The sequence below is a fragment of the Notechis scutatus genome, chromosome 2, assembly GCF_049901735.1.
Source record: "Notechis scutatus isolate UNSWTSFEM ecotype Mainland chromosome 2, rNotScu1.2, whole genome shotgun sequence".
NCBI lineage: Eukaryota > Metazoa > Chordata > Lepidosauria > Squamata > Elapidae > Notechis > Notechis scutatus.
In genome coordinates, this window is record NC_142010.1 from 153,173,569 (window position 1) to 153,194,255 (window position 20,687).

Sequence of the window (20,687 nt, forward strand, 5' to 3'; positions counted from 1 at the left end):
ATGCAAATGTCCTTTGAACCCTAAGTTTTTATTCAACATGATTGTTGATCTTTGAACTTACTTGTTATTGTCATCTGATTCTTCAATATCTTCTCCATCTAGGCGCCATTGGATACCACGTTTTGGAATACTCTCATCAAACAGTACCTTGCAGTAGAAGGTCACACTCTCACCTTGCTTCTTTTCCATGTTGATAGGTCCCTCTTCAATCTGTGTTGCTCCTGGAATAGAAATGGAATATTGTATTGTACCCTCTCCATCCATGAACTCTTACTGTGGGTATCTATTGTCCTCTCATACATTTATCCCATGTGTTTTTTCATTATTCTTCAGCATGGCTTGAATGCATCCTAATACAACTGTGACTGGCCCAAGACATTTTCCAGCTTGAAAATCACAGTAGCAGTCCCTCGTTTTCTCTTTAAGGAAGTAAAACATGATTCCTTCCACTGAAAATTTGTCCTACACTTTTCACAGAGACTGTCTTCTTAACACAGACTGAACCACAAACAAGATAACATTTGAGGCTAGCACATGCCTTGAAAGGATCCAGAAAAAAACATTTTCAACCAATCTGTTAGTGCTACTCTTTTATTAAGTTCACATACAGCTTAATCATGCTTTACTCAATTGAGCTAATTTTGGGTTTGCACAATGCATTGAACCATAAAGGGTCCATGTGGGCTGAATTCACAATTTGGTAAGCTAAAATGTTGTTAGTTGCTGATCTATGGTTCGGTGTATTGTGAAAACATTCACATCTGATAGCATTACGGTTCTCTAAAGCATCCAATACATTTGCTCCCAAGTAAAACTGCCATCTACTTAATTTTAAATAAAAGTCTTCAGGTCATTTTCCACATTAAGAGATTATCTTTAAGCCATTCTCCACACTGCAGAAAAGACAATACATCTTTAGGTGCAAAGAATTTATTAGCAAGCATAAATAAACACCAACTTCTCTCATCCTCATCCCAGGAGGGATATGAACTCTTGGAAAGGCTTGCCAGATTAAAAGCTTAGTTTGAGGCCACAGGCAGATGGCCTGGCAGAACCTCACCCCATGGGCATTGGTAGGGGGGCAAGGAGGAGGCAGATGATGAAATGAGCACCACAACATTGTATGTCGTGTGCTTGTGTGTAAGGAATAGAACATCATGACACAATGCTCATTTCATGGGATTTTACAGATGCCTCCGATGTTATAGTACGACCAACAGTAAAAACCCTGGCATAACCTGCCACATCTACTCATGAATGTTGCGGAAGAAAACAGTTTTAGAGAATTTAGCTGAAAGCCACAGTACTTTGTTCCAGGTTACTTCCTTCCTATCACATCTCTTGTGGTCAACCATTTTCTGTCATTATTTCTCTTTGATTTAATGCACGGTTGGAAAACCTGATCTCACTTTTGACAACTAGGCGGGCAATGATGGAGACATTGTTTTGATCATTCTCAGCCAAGCATGTGAAGTTTCCTGCATCTTCCCGTCGGACTTCCTGAAGTTTCAGGGATCCATTTGTAAATATAAAGATTCGTTCGTCTTTTAGGGCAGGGTTCATATCTTCCATAAACCTGGGAAAGGAAAACGAGAAATGGGTACGACAAACAGAGATCTCTCTACTACATCTCAGTGCACTTAGAGTTGCTCCCTTTTGTTTTGCAGCACAACCCAGCTCTTAGTAATTTTTTCATATATAACACCTTTAATTGCCTTTCTTTTGCTTAAAGTGCTATTTCTTAGGGCTTTACGATATTTTACCTAATATTGCTTATCCCAAAAGAGAATAGAACAATGGAATATGTATGTTTGATTTTTCTCTCCCTCATATAACTTCTGCAATTTCTCAATATACTAATAGTATAATTGTGTTTTTCACTGGCCCAATTCTCTTCCTCCATTGGCATTGGCATTTGGCCCATTGGTTTGCTATATGACAGAACTAGGCTAATAAAATCCAAAGAGGCATTTGATCTTCCAAGTAAAAAAGACTATCGCTGAGTGATACTAAGAGAATTTTGATATATAAATGGAGCTATGTAAACAATGTCAAAGCAGCTGTGGACAAATCAGAACACATCGTGCTTTCTGAAAATGACCCAAAACAGAAAGCGTACCACTGCACTTTAGGTCTGGGCGCCCCAAAAGTCTTGCAATGTAGGATCACTATTTGATTCTCCACCACAGCATACTCTATGCCATCAGGGGTCAGGATCTCCGCTGGCAACCCTGGAGTAAAATAAAAAGGTCAATAAGTGTAAGGCAAGATACTTATCTCCTCAAGAAATCCTACCTAGCCCTAAGTCTTGTCAACACATGTAGCACCCCAGAAGAAGGGCATTGTAAGTCAATGGAAAACAACCAGAAAAAAAGTATCTGTACTCAGCATATTCAGGTTTGGTTTTTTTTAAATGCCATGATGGTAGACACATGGGCCAGAAAGCAGGTAGGAATATGTCTTCTTCTCATGAGACTGATAAGTTAAACAAACCTTCACTTTTTAATATATTTCCTTCCTTCCTGTCCTTAAGTTAAAGGCTTCTGGGAAGAGCCATTGCTAAACCCACTGCACACTTCCTCAGTGGGGTGCAATTTCCAATGCCACATTATGCCATTAATTTGGAGGCAAAAAGGGTCTTTGTCACTGTAAGGCCTTTGTCATCAGGACTGAGCAAAAAGAGAAGCAGACTCTGTACATAATTTATGAATACTGAATGCCATTCCCTGCAAAGGTGACTGAAGTGCAGACTTCATTCATAGTCCTATCTTGTTGCAGGAGAAGGAGCTAATGGAAGAATTTTAAAGTGAGAACAATGGAATAGCCCTTGCTAGTTTTTTGCCTGTCCTCTGAGCTGTGAGCAGCCCCGTTTTCATTCAAAGTGGAGAGATGAACTTACAGACAACAAGGATGTATGCATTGGCCAGGATACTGCCGTGCTTATTGTGAGCCTGGCACTGGATAACAGCGGTGTCATTGGGCTGCACCTCACTGAAGATTAAAGCTCCTGATTGAATCTTCCTTCTTGGATCTGGCATCACATCTGAAAAGTGGACAAGAGTTTAGGCCCGGGAAGCTAAGGTGGTATTGTAGCCTTCTGCTTTTTTCTCTGCCTTTCTTCTCACCCATTCACTTACCTTTTAGAGGAGTCCCGTTTATGCTCCATGACACTTTTGGCTTAGGTTTTCCGTCAACTTCGCAATCCAGGCGGACATTCTCCCCTGGTCCATAAATCTGGCTCACGGGCATTTTTATCCACTGTGGAGCAGCTGAGAAAAGAAAATAGCATTCATTAAGACAAAATTAGCTCATTACAGTGAGTAAAGTCAGCTTCCCAGATCTCTTTTCATATAGACCAGGGGTGTCCAACCTTGGCAACTTTAAGACTTGTGGACTTCAACTCCCAGAATTCCTCAGCCAGCAAAGTCCACAAGTCTTAAAGTTGCCAAGGTTGGACACCCCTGATATAGACCAAGGGTGTCAAAGTGGCGGTCCGTGGATTGGATGTATGATTCGCAGGCTATGCCCACCCCAGCTCCACAAAGGGGAAAAAAACGTCGCAAAACATCACGTGACAGTAATGTGAGGCCGCAGGTTTGACACTCTGATACAGACTAACACAATGCTCACTTTATAATGAGTTGTCCTCAAACTCCCTATTACCTCTCATATTTCAATCAGGTATAGGCAAGTTGATGCTTTATTTGTTTTGAATCACCATAATAATTAGAGAGTCTGGAGGAGGGGGTCATGATATAAAATACCTGGAGGACAAAAGTGGCATAGCACTTCTTTTATAAACTCTTCAAGGCAGGGAAGAACCTGCCTTTCTCTTCAACTAGGAAATTTCATCTATTTCAAATAAGTGTCATTTTAACATTTGGACGGAGTACGAAATGACTGAATTCAAAGGATTGAGTATTATATATGTTTGCATGGCAACATCACTTTGCAAAGTCTGGAAAGGTGGAGTAGACCCAGAGTTATAGGCTGCTGTTGGGGAAATTGTGTGCTGCAATAAAATATTGTGTAAAGATTTCCTAAGCTGCGGTGTGCGTAATCCTTCGAATGCAAAAAAAGTGTTTCTTGCTGGCAATCACTGGGCTTAAGCTTAAGACCTAAAAGCATGAAATATCAGGATAATAAGTTAATAGTAAGAATTGTTGTCTTTATTTAATCAGGAGAACAACCCAAGTGAAATTTGGAAATTTTAATTGTAATGGGGTTAAAAGAAAATACAATGTGTCTGCTTAAATTTGCTCCAATGAATGCAATGGAGTACTAACTTGGGGCTGGGTTATAGCTAGCATGCCTGGTTAAGCTTAAAATCTAGGTTTTTATTCACAGTCAATTTTTCAGTTATATTTTTCAGTTTTTTTTCAGTTATATATAATTGAATTTTTCAGTTTCAATTTTTCAATTTTTCAGTTATATATATTTTACACCATGACATATATAGAGCACTGAGCTGCTAAGATTGTTGGATTCCTCAGCTCTTATCTTGCTTTGCCACTAAAATTAAAATATATATAATTGGAAAACTACATATTTTTTTTTGGAAACTTCCATCTTTCAAAGTAAGCTGCCTTATTCAATATTTTCCCATTAATGCAATTCCTTTCCCTTCACTCCCTCTTCCCCAAAGTATTAAAAAATGGCTGTTGCCTCCCTGTTTGTTTGTTTTTTTTCACTCTTCTTGCTAACATCCTAAATCATAGTATACAACATAATTACGCTGTGCCTCCATTCCACTTGAAATTCTGCACACAACTGAATGTCATCTGGTGAGAGAAACACAACCTAATAATGTCACATCAAATGGTAGGCTATAGGAGAAAGGAATTTGAAATGACATTATGTTGTAACATCTACTAATCTCACCATAATCTTTTCTCAAAAGAGAAATCTTGATACTTGTCAGTCTGACTACTCCAAATCTTTCCCATTTTTATCCTATCGGCCCTACTGGATTAAAATTGTGGATAGAAATACCCTCAACATTAACGGTATAGGTGTGGTAGATGCTGCCATGCTCATTACGAGCGATACACTGATAATCTCCATCATCATCCTCCGTCACACTTGGGATGCAAAGGGTTTTATTGTAGTTCTCAAAAGTCACCCCAGGTGAAGGGTTCAGTCTGTTCAGGTGGATCCATTCCACCGTTGGTGTAGGGCTGCAGAGAAAGGGAAGAAGACAAAAAATGTGTATAAAGTTGGTTGCTAACTCAGTGGAATGTTACTGATCTAGGTCACTGCTTAAAATTATGTTGATCAGTTAAAAAGAACTTTATTTGAAATTATGTTTTAAACAAGATCATATAAAAAACATTTCTATGTTTTCTAGAATTGCCAAATTCATCCTATTAGAAGAGACATCTTTCTCCTGTATGTAAAGCAGAGAGGGTTACTTGCATTTTGTGAGGTTTGTGAATATTTTTTTCCTTTTTTAAAAGAACGTATTTATATGTGTATTTATTTATTTGTAAAGGAATTTCCTTTATTACCTTTGAAATATTTTTTTCTTTAGAACTCACCAGATGCATCTGGATCAAGAGAGTAATACTAGTGATATCAGTCAAATCAGTTAAGTCCTTTTCCTCCCAACTTAGCACTCTTTTGGATTTCTTGGATTCCAAAGTTCATTATCTAGATCCCTATAGGTTCACTGTCTGGGGATGACAAGAGTTGTGATCCAGTACATCTGGAAAGTGCTAGATGAGTGAAAGCTGACTTGGCCATATATTAAATTATCTCATTGATTTAAATGCATTTGGTGTCATGATGGAGAAGTAGATGATTCTCAGATGATCAGCTTACCAGACACAGAGCTCCTACCATATTCATTGTATGTTCATAAGAAACCTGTGAAGTAGTTTGGCCTAGAGAAATGTGAGCTTCATAGCAGAGCAGGGATTGGCTTGCCAACTGCCTCAGCAAGACACCAGGCTGTTTTGCTTCCTCAGTCCATTCGTTATTGTTTGTTTGTTGCTACCTAACAGCATAGTTAATTAAACCATTACTAAGCATGTAATCAAAGGGCATCATTCCACTTCTCTGCTGATGTTTTCCTTCTCATCATCAAACCAGCAGCTGAATGGCAGGAGGAGCTGAGTGTCTCTAGAGTAGCAGATGAACAAAATGTTTTTCTAATTACTGCTGATATACTTTGGTTTTTAAATCTCTGCTTCTATCCTACTTGATTGGGAGCCACCCAGAGTTGGCATTAAGACAGGCAGCTATAGAAATGTTTTAAATAAATACTTCCAAGGCCACTCAAATGATGGGGTAATTTCTATGCAGTGAAAAAAAAAAAGGGGGGGGGGGAATGACTGTGGATTAGAGATTTCCACTGCCTCTCCAAATCAGAAAGGAGCAAGAATGAAATCCCAAGCTGTATTTCTCCCAACAATTGGAAATCAGAAGTCACAACCACTTAAAACATATCCACCCCCTTTCAAACACACATACAGATATAAGCCTCTCCAATCTACCAGCCTGTCCACAAGAGAATGAGGATAACATTAGGGACAGCATTAGAAACAGCTACCAAAATCAAGATGTACTCTTATCTCATTGGCCATTTTTGTTATCATACCTAAGAGGTATACCCAGCCCTCCCATTCTTACACCAATTCCCCATTCAGTCAATGGGAAAGCCAGATTCACTTTACCAGGTTACTAACTTAACTGCAGTGATTCACTTAACAATTGTGGCAAGAAAGATCATAGAACGGGGCAAAATTCAGTTAACAAATTTTGGGCTCAGTTGTGTTTGCAAATTGAGGACTACCTATATTTCATCAGTTTATGGGTTTAGCAAAGTATCTTTCAAATCTGTGCTAGCAGTTCTTTGGCTAATGTTCATGTTTGTCCATTTGCACACTTAAGCTCCCTGTGCAAGGTAGTTTCTCTGGGCTCGTGGCATTAGAAAGATATAGGATCGCATTGCCATATCTATATTATTTTTGCTGGCAGATATCTCCAAATACTTACAGTCCTGCAGCAATGCATTCTAATATCAAAGGCTTTCCTAACAAGGCTACATAGGTCTTGCGTGTGGTCTCGGGCACAATTAGAATTGGTTTCTGGTATGAGAAAGTGTTGGCTGTGGAAGAGAGAGAAGAAAAGAATTACTGGATATCAGAGGACCATAAAGCAGCAGAAACCAGTAAAGATGGCCTAGGCCAACAGAGTTGCAGAACGTTTGGCGTTTGACTGACTTTATATTCATATTCTGAGGGTAAAGAGTGTGTCATTGGCTCCACTAATTTACAGGCAGTTTGACACACACACTCCTTCATAAAGCCTTCCTCAACTTTCTAAGCTTCTAAATAAGGTTATGCCCTAGCCTACTTGCCTGCCTGCCTTCATTTATTCATCCATCACATTTATATGCTGCCTCTTTCACTCTGAAAAGCAACCCTGGCAATTCCCTTGGATATTTCTTCCTCTTTAACTTTCACAACAGCTTGATGTGATATACTAGACAGAGAGATAAGAGACCAGCTGAAACTTCCTTCAATGAGATCTGTGATCAGGAAGACTTGAATTTAGTGTCCCCAGTTTTATTCATCAGCTTCTTGTCTTGGTTAATTGCTAGGAACATTTACACATCGCTTCTCTAAGTCTCTATCTTTGGTGTAGTTTCTTGCTATCTCTGGTAAATCATTGGTAAATCACTGAGCTCCTGAGCATTATGTAATGATAATAAATAATATATAATATTCTTCTATAATTCACTGCTACAAAGCTCTTCTTAGAGTTTTAAACTTTGCATGAACTTACCTCTCAATTTTCATAATTTCATCACTGGTTATGTCACAAACCCTGCCTCCACTTCTTTGATTCACTTATCTCTAAGCTCCCTAAGGGAGCAATAGATTTTTGCTGCCAAATATTAAAGGCAGTTTCCCAAGTTGAAAAAAGAAAAAAGAAACATTCTACCTTATTCTACATTGATTGGATGCATTTTGAACAATGTGTCCTTGAGGAAGGTAATGCAGGACACAGAATACAGAATAGAATTGAAAGGCAGAATAACAGTCTTTCAGTTACAGGAAGTCAGATTTGGGTTCCATGTTATATAAACATTCCTAATGATAAGAACTATGAGGTAATGAAATTATTTCTCAGAAGAATTTTCCTTTGTGGATGTGTTCACTCAGAAGTTGGGCAACTCTGGCAAAATGGGGTATTTTCATTTGGGTGCCAGCATTGATCAGTGAATCAACAGCCTAGATCAGCGCTTCCAGTTTTATGATTCAACGGACAGCAACACTATGCAGTACTGGCAGGAGTGGGATCCGACAGGGTTAACTACCGGTTATTTATGATGTGTTTCCTTGAAGCTGTGTGCGCGCCTGTAAATCGTCATCAGCTTGCTACCTGGACAGCTGAGCAATGCTGCGTGCAGAGAAGCAGCGTTTGAAAAAGCACTTTTTTTTCCTGCTTTTTCAACCACAGTTGTGCCTCGCATGGCAGCTGAAGTTGAAAAATCAGGAAATAAAGATCAGGTAAGAGCCCGGGTGGGCAGGTGGGCAAAAACATCAGCAGACATAGAACCGGTTCTATGTCTGCTGCTCTTCAGAGCTACCGGTTCTACAGAGCCGGACAGAACCAGTAGAATCCCACCCCTGAATACTGGTCATAAGATACCAAGTGAGAAACATCAAAGAACAGTATTGGGAACCAAGTGCTGCAGCATTGCTCAATGTGTTGTCCATTAAACTCCCATGGAAATTTAACACATGTGGAGGGCAACAGGTTGGGGAAAACTGAAGTACTAAATTTGAAGCAAATGACTGATAACTGACAACAAAATCCATGGATAGAGTCTAATAAAGATTTCAGGCAATAATTCATCTCATAATTTTGGAGATTTCTACAAGAACTTCACAACTCAAATGTTAGGATCATAAATTAAGCTGGGTGGGCAGAAGATGAGGATTAAAAAATGTGGTTGATATCTTCCTGCAATAGCCAGTTACTTCCTCACTTCACGACATGGAGCACCTCAGCATAGGGTTTCTGAAGACTTACTTGGGATGACTTTTAGTTCAATGGGTTCTTTCTGGATAATGAGTCGGGGACCTTGGAAATGGGCATTGCAGATATAGTCAGGTTGACTATCCGTCATCTGTACATTGGCAAAGTAGAGGTTTCCATCCTGGCCTACAGTGACTCGTTCATCTTGGGTAATGTGCTCAATCTCTGTAGAAAGAGAGATGGGAAGAAGAAGCAAATGAGACACAGCAAAGCAGAAAGAATTATCATAAGACAACCAAATGCCAAACCACTTTGCTTCTTGGCCCAAGCATCCATGAGAGGAAAGAAAGCAAAGTTATTCTATTCCTTCTAAGTCATAATGATCATCTTCATGTGGAGATTTTGGAGGAGGTGGTCACAGCAGAGGAAGTCCATTCTTTCCTGTGTTTCAAAAGTGGATGTTGACTTCCAGAACAAGTTCCAAAGACTTAGGAGTAACCAGAGTGTAAATTAATCCCTGAGAGTGGAGGATTGGACCCACATCCTTTCCAGTCAAACCTTCACTTTCCAATAAGAACATGTCTCCTAAAAGTTTATAGAAAGCCTTGCCTCTCTCTTGCTTCCCCATACTGTATGTTCTGGGACTATTACGCAGGTTGGCATGTAATATATTCTGAAATGATCCAGCAGCCAGTGCAAAGCAAAACACCATACACAGTGCATTTATCTGATTCTGTATCTTTAATCAGATTATCTTTAATCAGATTTAATCTTTAATCATATTATCTATAAGAGTTCAACATCTTCCTTGAATGACATGATTAAAGAATTACCTGGGGCCACGTATTTGCAAAACATGTGTGCCAATATTGCCATTCTTCCATCTTCACCTACCCTCCACCTACCCATTTACCATCCCCATCCATCAAACACTTCCAGATCGCTTCACTTTTGTTGGGAACCTCTTGCCGTTTGTCCAAAGCACATGGCTTACTGCCAGCTCTTCTAGTTCTTTGAGAAAAGTAATCAGTCCACAGATGTTCCACAGTCAAATTGACAGTCTTTGGAAAAGACAGCTTCTAATACTCACTGCTGTTGAGCCAGTAGATTTTAGGTGGATCGGCACTGGTGGGTGGGTTACAGGGTAAGACTGTGTGGGTCCCTTCTTCTGCTGTGATGGGTGCCACTTCCTCCTTTGGCCACTGTGGGGCATCTGGAAGGCAATGAAGCAGGAATAGAAGCAATTAGTGAATGGGGGTGGGTTTAAGGGGAATTACAGTACTTGGAGAGGAATTGGCTACATAGTCCTCTGAGCTAGGCTTATAATGTATCCAGTTATTCACTGTGCCTAGGGAAAATGTATTTTAACAGGTTTTTGATCATTACTCAGTGAGCAGAGATGCTTTGCCATACTCAGCCAACTAAAGCCGAGGCAGTTTACCAATCCATCTGTTGTCTCAGAGAAGTAGTAGTCATTTATACGCTCTTGATGAGGTGTGACTTGAACCAAGGACTTCTTGACTCGTGTTTGATTTCTGAAATTTTTATTAATACGTCACCCTCAATAGCAACAGCAATCGCATTGTTATTATTAATAGCAGGCAGATTTATTTTGAGAATTTCAGCCAAGATGAAGAATAAAGGATCACTGCAATTTTGGAACAAAGAGACAATGTTCTTAAATCATCCCTATTAGTACTGAAAAATACATCCTTTCTGGTATCAGTGAACGTCTCCTTTCCTGTATCCCTCCAGCTTTTAAATCTTCCCTTCTTCCTTGACAGACGTGCAGAAAGCAAGGCTGAGCAGGAGAGAAAAAAGGCAGGAGAAGGAGGGGCTGGCAATTACATCACATGACATGATGCTACCATGACAACTGTATCCATGGGAACAAGAGCAACCGGCTGCACTCCGGGGAGTCCAGGCAGGTAAAAGGGGGGAAAGACCCAGGCATAGACGTTTATGGCAAGAGGGAGGGAGGGAGAAATTTATTTCTCAAAAAATTGGAAGGGGTGGTGGTGGTATATTTTTGTGTAGACCCATTAAGCTGCATCATTGTGGGTCCTAAAATAAGCTTCATCAGCAAAGCCAGATTGAGAAACCTTTGTGTGAGAGTGTGTGTGTGCAAATGGGTGTGTACGAATAACGCAGAGCTGGAGGAAGGCAGAGAATTGGTGGGCACACTTAAAAAAGAGGGAGGGGGAAGCAGGAAGGACACCTTGGGGGAGGCAGAGAGGTACTACTCACTCTCAACAATGATGCGGCTCTCAGAACTCACGGCTGTGCCCAATATGTTGCTGGCATAACACCGGTACAGCCCATTGAACCTAGTTGGCACGTTCCCATTGTTTGCATGGATGATCAGAGTCCCTGAATTTTCCAACTGTTTTATCCCTCGCACCTCTTCTGGATCAAACTGTTCCCCATCCTTGGTCCAGCGGTACCTGCCAAAGGGAAAACACATGACAAAGGAAAAAGGGAAGGAGAAGGAAAGGGGGATGCCCCATCTTCCTACGGAGTTCCTGTGCCATTTTTTTTAATAACCTCTGACTGGCAGGTTGCTCTATATCTATAAATAACCTTGGTTTTCAGTCTGCACTGATTAAGGTGGGTGTGACTGGAGAAGTGGCGGTGGAAATGTACGGTTGGGGGATTTAAAAACAGGCAAAACCATCATTCTTCTGATGCGCACAAGAACTGAGGTAAGGAGAGAGAAATCAATTAGAAGAGAAGCAGAGGTCCAAGTAAGGTCAGGGACATTTCCAGCATAGGAGGGAATAATGGAGATATTAAAAACAGAGCAGAATTTAGGAGCATTGTGCACTGTGAAAAGTCCAATATCAATACTGGAAATCCATTCCTAAAATCAGCAGTCTCAGGGCTGTATATATAGGAGATAAATACTATTTTTAGATTGCTTTGTTCTAAATCAAAATTGGGACTTAGACTTACAACAGAGGAAGACTATAGCTGGAAAAAGTGGTATTCATACAGATTTGCTCCTAGTAGAATTATCATGTCTGGTATTATTATTATTACTGTATAGTTTCTTTAAGAACCCAGTTTGGTCTAGTGGTTAAGGCAGCAGGCTAGAAACCATGAAACCATGAGTTCTAGTCATGCCTTAGGTCAGCTGGGTGGCCTCAGACTAGTCAGTTTCTCTCAGCCCTTGAAAGGGGTGCAAGGGAAAACCACTCCTGAAGAAAACCTTGCCAAGAAAACTGCCGGGCCTATTCCAGGCAGTGGTGAGAAGAACTCAATATTGAGGTGAAGGTAGAAAAAAAGGTGCACCAGGTAATTAGATGCCTTTTTTGTTGTTGTTCTCAATGTTCTTTCTATATATATTATCTCTATAACGACTTTCCAAGGAAGTCAGTATTCTTAGCCCAATTCTATAGGAGTTGGATGAGTGAGGTTGGCACTACACATCCACATACTCTTAAACAAGGAGAAAATTATAAAGAATCTGCGATTACCTAGTCCATCTCAGTCACAGAAAGTCACTGGAGAATTTTAGGTCAATCACTCTCTCTCAAGCAAACTACCTCAATTGATTGATTGATTAAGAGTCAGTGCTGACTCTTAGTGACCACATAGATTTCCCCCCACAAGACAATCTGTCCCTAACTTGGTTCTTCAGGTCATCCAACAGTGACCAGTCATTGCCACTGTAGCTGAGTTCATCCACCTTGCTACTGGTCATCCTCTTCTCTTTTCTTCCACCTTTCCTAGCATCATCAAACACCAAGTTGGGGGTGTTTCTCTAACAATAACATTTCCCAGTATCAGCATGCAGAGGGCCTCCATTAATAAAAAAAGAGTGTCTCCAGGCCAAACTACATTGACTAGGGAAATAAATGATTAGATTTTCTGGTGCCTTTTTCTTCGTGGTTGAAAGGGGGGAGAGAAGGGAAGACGATGTTAAATTAAATTATGGCCATAGCACTAGGGAATTGTAGTTAACTGTTTTTATTCAAACTGTGGCCCCAACCCAACTTCCCCTCCCCCCCATCCAAAATAAAGCTGCTGATATTATACTCCAATACCTGCCTTGGGGAAAAAAGAACAATTTTAACCAGAGAAATCAGAGAGCCAGAGAAACCGCTTAAGAAAAAATAGTTAAATCTATTTCCTCAGATCAATTCTTCCTTGCCTTTCCACAACACAGACATTTTTCTATTTTTCAACAAATAAAAGCAAGGAAAGATATGATTTGGTGTTTAGCTCTCAGAGATATGGACAGAACTATCCTAGGATCATAAGGAGAACATTCCCACTAAATGATTTCCATTTGGAATGGAACTGAGATAAGGGAAACAATTATGAAGTTTGTCCACACTCACGTCACCGAAGGATTTCCGGTAGCCTCCCATTTCAGGATAATCTCATCAGTGGGATATAAAACAATCTCCTTATCTGGTTGTATTGTGAATTCAGGTGGTTGTTGTACTAAGAAACAGAAAAGTGGGACGGAAAATGAGCAATCCAAAAATCCAGCACATAAGGGACCACTGGTCCCATACTTTGAAGACCTCACCCTGCCCAAGAATAATGTGATAGCTTCACGCTGCAGACAGAGTATAAAAGTATAGCAATGCGCTATTCAGATCAGCAAAGCAATCACTGTCTGGCTTCTTCTCTTTCATCCCAGCCCAATCATCATTATCATCACCATCACCCATTTCGTGGAAGACTCACAGTTTGTCCGGTCAACTGGGTCAGCAAGAAAGCAACAAAAGAAAAAAAGAGAAGTGCTTATTAGTGATCATTCCACCATTCCTGTGTCTCAAGAAAAATATAAGCATGTAGTTTGTAAGAGCAAGACCGAAAGGAAGAAAAATGCATAAACCATACGATCAGCCAAATGAGCACACTTTAAGTAAAAAGCACAAGACAGAACCCATATGTGAGATGATCAGGTACAAGTGATGGGGAAAGCCAGATGGATGTCAGCATGTCATATTCAGTGAATGAGACAGTTGTGTTCCTCTGCACCATTAGAGAATTCAAAGCAAGGCAGTGTGAAAACCGTACTTCTACAGAAAAGCAGAGTGAGTAAAAATCTGCATTTGAAAGCAGGACAGTTGCAGGAACCTCATCGGATAAAGTACGGAGTCTGGAATGTTCACTGAAAGTGGAAAAATCACCTTCTCTACCCTTTGTGTAGTCTAGATGCTGATGGCAAGCAAGTGATGATTGACTAATGGTTGGTTGTGTCATGCCCAACTCCCAGGGTGAAACTAATGTGTGTTTTTGTTTTTGTTGACAGGAAGGTTAATTTTACTTATTTTGTTGGTTTGTCTCCTTTTCCTTTTCTCATTAGTAAGATATCTTGAAAGTAGCAAATCTGAGATATGAGGAAACTAGACTTTTACTGCCTGTGTGCTTCTCCCATCTGTTCTTAATACAGATTTGTCAGTTTTTTTTAAAAAAAGGAAAACATCACAGTCGCAGTTCTTAGGAAAACTATCCCTCACAAGAGATTTCCCAACCTGATACTCTCTAGAAATTTGAACTTCAATAGCTCTCATTTGGTTATGAGGAGTCAGATAGTTAGTAATGAAGCCTGGGGCATCTGGAAGAGGAGATCAAGTTGGCAAATAGTGACCTGTGGAGATTACCTCAGGCTTCTCATTGCTTGGAAAAGCCGTACCTCTTGATTTGGCATTCAGTACTTCTAAGAGAAATGTTATTGAACTAAGCAAACTTGCGTTCCCATCAAAAATTACCTGGAGACTAAAACAATTGGAATAGAGGTTTTTTTTTGCAATATATTGTGAAATAAGAGGAGAGAACACTTCTTTAGTAGCCAGTTCAATTCAGAGCTTTCTTTGCTCTCTGAAATGCCAGTTGCTTTCTAGAGTTCACCTTAATGCAGAGAGTACAGGAAAATACAGGTAGCCCTTGTCTTACGACCATAACTGAACCCAAAATTTCTGTTTTTAAGTGAGACATTTGTTAGTTGAGTTTTTGCCCAATTTTACGACGTTTCTTGCCACAGTTGTCACTGCAATTGTTAAGTTAGTAACCTGGTTGTTAAATGAATCTGGCTTCCCCATGGACTTTGCTTGTCAGAAGATCACAAAAGGTGATCACATAACTACGGGACACTGCACCCGTCATTAGGATGAATCAGTTCCCAAGCGTCTGAATTTTGATCACATGACCATGGGGAGGCTGCGAAGGTTGTAAATGGACATAAAGTCACTTTTTTCAGTGCTGTTGAACGGTTACTAAATGAACTGTTATAAGTCGAGGACTACCTGTAGGGGATAGTTATGTTTTATAACATATGATACAATATTGAAGCTTTGCAATGTTATACTATAGCACAGAACAAAAAAAAATGTAAATTGAAAATAAAATAATAGTACAGATATAATACTGTACATGTTTTTAGCTGGAATGGATGCATGCATGGACATTTGGAGAAGATATACAGGTGACTCTCCTTTATAACCATATTCAGCTCTACAAATCTATATTTATATGTAAGAGATGTTTAAAACAGGCTGTTCCATCCCCATAGGAAGTACAACTGCAAATACCCTAAGTTTAGAGCAAACACATTTTATATTTGGGGTGCCCGTTTTAAACTGATACAACTCCTGGTGAGGTTGGAACAGTGTTTATGCAGTGTTCAGTTAGCCCACTTCAGGTTCAAAATATTTTATACTTGAAACATTATTCACACTTGTTACTGTTACGTGCGCATGCACACACACACACACATACCCACACTCCAGATTACCAAATAATGGGACAATTATGCTAAAAATATTTTAATTAAGTCAATGGATTTAATTCAACTCAGTATTATCTAAATTAGCTATCAGTAACTCTTCCGGATATTAAGACATATCTAGGTGATGCCAAGATCTGAATACAGGATATTTTGCATGCAAAGCATGTGTGCTTTGTTATAAAACCACAATCTATCCTCTTCTTTATTTCACTGGTCAATCAGCACAATGAGACAGCGCACTTTACATTAAGTGCTGCATTTTCATTCAATGCCCTATAAGAAAAGTTGCCTGACATTTCTAGGGACTATGAACAGAGCCATCAGAGTTGCAGATGGCTCGCTGGTTGTGTACTGTGCAGCCAGGACTGCCAGTGGACTGGGGAGGAAAAAGTGCTGAAATGGTATCCTTATAGCATCAGTGACAATGCTTGAAAACAGCAGGTGAATTTTTCACAGCAGGGAAATAAACACTATTGCTTATGAATGTTTGCAGATCACAATGCCCTCTCAGAGAATGGTTTATAACCTGAGGGTTTTTATTGTGGGTGTAGAAAGACATTTCCTATGCCAACGTCTTTTCACTTCCTTACAGATCAAACGTGTCATGGAGAAGGCCAAACATTCAGCTAGCCTCCTCAACCCCCTTAATTTAACAAGCTGAATTGATTCTTATAGGAAGTGTTGTGTTTGGTTGAGTCAGCGACAGGTTGGGAAAAAGCTCCGATCCAATTAGCGGAGGGAAAGGGTCTCCAGGGATCTCCTTGCCTACTCAGCCAGACAGAAGGGGAGAGGAGAAGAGCAAGACACACAAACACAGACAGTAAGGGTGGGTGGGTGGTGGTGGTGGAATGGGATAATAATAAAGCATCAAAATAGAAAGGTGAATTTTTATGAGCTTTTCAGAGAAAGAGTTCATAACCACTGTTATCACTGCTGCAAATTAAGATTTGCAAATCATAACATGATCACAGAGGCCTGTTGGAGTCCAAAGCAAGACTCATAGTTCTTCAAAAAAAAATAAAAATGGGAAATAAGAAGAAAGTTCTTAAATTTATTAGGGAATCAATCATTATTTAGAAATAGAAGTGATTTTGATTTGATTTCTAAACAGTTTGGAGAATGGACCTCAAAATTACAGTATATTAATAGATACAATATAATTTTGGGGGTCCATTCATCAGTCTTTTTGGAAATAAAACTCAATAAATATTGATAAGAATCAATAGCTAAAATTAGTAATCTGTTCGCTTTGGGGGGGAACTAATTTGCATACAATGTATGAAATGTAAAAAAATAAAGTTATTACACTATAATTTATAGTGAGACATATGTCTCACAATATACTACACTATACTACAACAGTACTTATAATAAATAGGATTGTGTTGCCCATAAACTGAATTAGAGTCTGTCTATTCTAAACTGCGTGTGTCTGTAACCGATCATGATACTGAGAGCCACAAACAATTCATTTTATGGGCTAAAGCAAAAGACTGCTATTTGACTTCTCAAATAGTCATCAGTTTAAAACAACTGATATAACAACAAGATTATATATATATATATCACTAGCCTAGAAAGCGAGAGACCGTGAGTTCACGTCCCACGTCCCACCTTAGCCATGAAAGCACTTTTTCTCAGCCCAAACCAGCTCACAAGGCTGCTGTTCTGGGCAAAATAGAAGGAGAAAGGTGTGTTTGAGTGTTTTCTGAGGAAAGAGGCTCTAGCTATCATGGATGAATTAAAATATGTCTCAGTCTCCAGTCTTGCAGTTTATTATTTACTGAGATACAATAGCAATTTAAAATCCAGAATGGACCAGAATATCTATTTCTTATTTTAGGGTCTGTTTATTTTTTTTTAAAAAATAATACTTTAGCCATCATATTATTGTGGTTTCCATTGATAATTCTGGATTAGATAGTTCCCCTTCCCAACTTGATTTTTGGACAATGTCAGTAACAATTAGTATGTCAAAAAATGCAGCCATTAGGGCTTGTCACAAAACATTTATATAACAGAGATGGATGTCACCAAAATTTTGTCACCACAATGCATAATATCTACATATAAATTTTCTCATATACTCAAGTCCACTTCTAAAACCTTATGCCATGTAACCAAGCTTAAAAAAAATCAGGCTAACACCATCAAGGAAAATCCTTTACAGTATTCATCCCCTCAGCACAGAGTTCCATGACACTAAAGATCCATCAGACTGGCTTCACCTTCATATCCTGGTCAAAAACATCCTATTGATTCCATGAAACCATTGTAAGAGGTTGGTTTAAATCAAGAGTACGCAACACAATGCTTGTGGACCTGCCATTTGGCTCCTCTCAGACTCTCTGGCCCACATGATTTTTTAAAGATTTCTTTGATACAACTAGTATCATTCTCATGAAGCTGATTTACTACAAAATAATGCAGCAGCTTCTTAGCATAATTTTTATTTAGACACGCATACGTTTCTTTTCAGACTTTCACAACCTCCAGATGGTCAGATTCCAACTGACACTGAACACAGATAAAAATCCTCCTTTTACCCATGTCTCTCTTGCATTAAATACAAATCCAACTTTTATGCAAGCATATCTCCTGCTATCACATCTAAGAATATGAATTAGGCCTAAGAGAGAAGTTGCCAAAACAGGAAGGACCAGTTTTGTTCCATGGATTTAGACATTAAAAAAAATTAAACACATCGGGATTCTTTTTTTCTTCATTGTTCTCCTCTGCTCTAATGTACACTTTCACTAATTGGACAGGAACAGAAGAATTCATGCTTATTAGCTGCACCACCACAAGATAAAACCTCGTGAAGGGATGATATTCATGGGAGCTGCAGAGGTTAACCTTGAATGCTCTCCCTAGTGTTAAAAGACAATGTACCTGCTTCCTGGTTTCTGTGTGCTGTCCTTGGTCCTGAAAACTGGCCTGTTAAAAAGCTTGTTGCGAGGAACAAACAAGAAGGTTCAAAACTGCCACTGAAATCAGTGTGCAATAGACAAGAAGGTAAGATTTGTAACTCCTTCTAAATTTGGCAAATTATAAATTTGGGACATTATAATAAGCATAAACTACAATACTGGATGTTGTACCGCAACTGCTATTGCAATTTGATCTGGTAAATAGGTACATGGATTTCAATCTAGAATGTGATTCATATTATATAAAGAAATATTCCATATAACATGGATTGCCTGATTATATAGGGTAAAGAAAAAGTGGTCTTGAATGAACATGGACTGAAATGTAAAACAAAGTCTCCAGCAACTGTCCAGCACATTTAGGGGTTTTTGTCATAGACCAAATGAAATTTGGATTGCAAAACAAATATAAGAAGAGCAGATGTTCTGAGATAGAAAGTTATAGATATATATAGATGTTTTTGTACAGAAAGATATAGGAGTTGATAAGATTATCAAAAAGAGAGAGATAAGAATTAAAAAAACCAAAAGACTGCATGAATCAGTGAATGTATATGGTAATATAGATAGATAGATAGATAGATAGATAGATAGATAGATAGATAGATAGATAGATAGATATAGATATATAGATATATAGATATAGATATAACTGTATGTATGTATGTATGTATGTATGTATGTATGTATGTATGTATGGCCTTCGGCTTTGTTCGGGTATTTTCCCATGTCATTGTAGTTGTTCTTTTAAAGTTGTAGCAACGTTTCAGCAGAATCCCATCTGTCATCATCAGGCTTCTGCATTGTGTCCGTCTGTGAGTCAGACTTTTACAGTGGTTTCAGATTTAAATTTGGGGCAGCCTATTGCTGTGCCAGAATGGTTTTTTCTTCATCCTGATTGGTTGGGAGTCTTGGTCTGTGTTTATTGGTCTCGGAGTTTGCTGTGTTCTGCTTGATTGGTGTCTCTAATATCTTCTGTCTGTTTTTTGGCTCTTTTTGTATCTTGATTGGCTGGCAGCATTGTGTTACTTTATTGGAGGCCTTTAGTGCAGCATGGCTTCGGGTAAATGGACGGCTATCATTAGTTAGGAAGCTAGGTTTCATCTGGGTGCCTGGTTGGGGTGTGTTTGAGCTGGAGGTATCAGGGGGGATCTATTTGTGCCCAGGTGTTTGCCTGGCTTGTGGTGTGGAGATTTTTTTGTTTGTGAGTGCAGGCTTCCAAATGATTGACAGCCTGGTGGAATCATCTCTTCTATTCATGCTTTCTGGTCTTTTTTCAATCTCTATGGCTTCTCTGATGATTCTGTGGCTAGGGTTTTCTATAGTGGCTAGGGTTTTGGTGCCATTGAAGTTGATGCTATGACCTGTGGCTTCCATGTGTTGGACTAGTGAGGAAGTGTGTTCCAGCTTTTTGACTGCATTTTTGTGTTCATCCAGGCGGGTACTTATTCTTCTATTGGTCTGTCCAATGTATGTGGCTGGGCATGATACACAGGGGACTTCGTATATGCCTTGGTTTTCCAGGTCAATTTTATCTTTGGGGTTGCTAAGGATGGCTGCTATTTTTCTGTCTGTTTTGAAGGCAGTCTTGATGTGATGTCTGTGTAGTACCTTACTAATTTTGTCTGTAGTACCTCTTATGTAGGGCAGGACAGCTGTTCCATAGGTCTGTTCATCTTCTGGGTCTCTATTATGTTTCAGTGTGTTTTTGTGGATCAAGCTGGTGATTTTGCTTTTGTGGAAGCCGTTGGCTGTCAGTACTTTAGTCAGGGTGCATAGTTCAGTCTTAATGTGTGTCTTGTCTGCCAGGCGTTTGGTTCTGGCGATTAGTGTTTTGGCCACGGAGTTTATCTGTGCTGGGTGGTGGTGGGATTGGGTGTTGGGGGTTTGGCTGTGTTCTGATTGGTTGGTGGGGGGTTGGCTGTGTTCTGATTGGCTGGGGGTGTGTTCTGTTCAGGTGGGGGCTTGGTTGTGCTCAGGTTAGTTGCTGGGGGATTTGAGCTGGTGAGCTGTGATCCTGCTGT

At 39.5% G+C, this 20,687-nt stretch overlaps 1 protein-coding gene across 9 annotated transcripts in view; it reads right to left on the reverse strand.

Annotated features, from left to right (window-relative positions):
- Positions 1-20,687, reverse strand: part of L1CAM (L1 cell adhesion molecule) — a 99,044-nt gene that overhangs the window by 44,804 nt on the left and 33,553 nt on the right. For 6 of the 9 annotated variants that reach the window (XM_087956868.1, XM_087956867.1, XM_087956863.1 and 3 more), the window contains exons 3-14: positions 13,687-13,701; positions 13,332-13,437; positions 11,236-11,432; positions 10,079-10,201; positions 9,043-9,213; positions 6,997-7,108; positions 4,993-5,177; positions 3,138-3,269; positions 2,900-3,043; positions 2,120-2,231; positions 1,410-1,576; positions 62-221 (exon numbers count right to left, since the gene is read on the reverse strand). In XM_087956868.1, coding sequence (XP_087812994.1) covers positions 62-221; positions 1,410-1,576; positions 2,120-2,231; positions 2,900-3,043; positions 3,138-3,269; positions 4,993-5,177; positions 6,997-7,108; positions 9,043-9,213; positions 10,079-10,201; positions 11,236-11,432; positions 13,332-13,437; positions 13,687-13,701 — 1,624 coding nt within the window. The remainder of the gene's footprint in view (positions 1-61; positions 222-1,409; positions 1,577-2,119; positions 2,232-2,899; positions 3,044-3,137; positions 3,270-4,992; positions 5,178-6,996; positions 7,109-9,042; positions 9,214-10,078; positions 10,202-11,235; positions 11,433-13,331; positions 13,438-13,686; positions 13,702-20,687) is intronic. The other 3 variants (XM_087956870.1, XM_087956869.1, XM_087956864.1) reach the window with 1 other exon arrangement.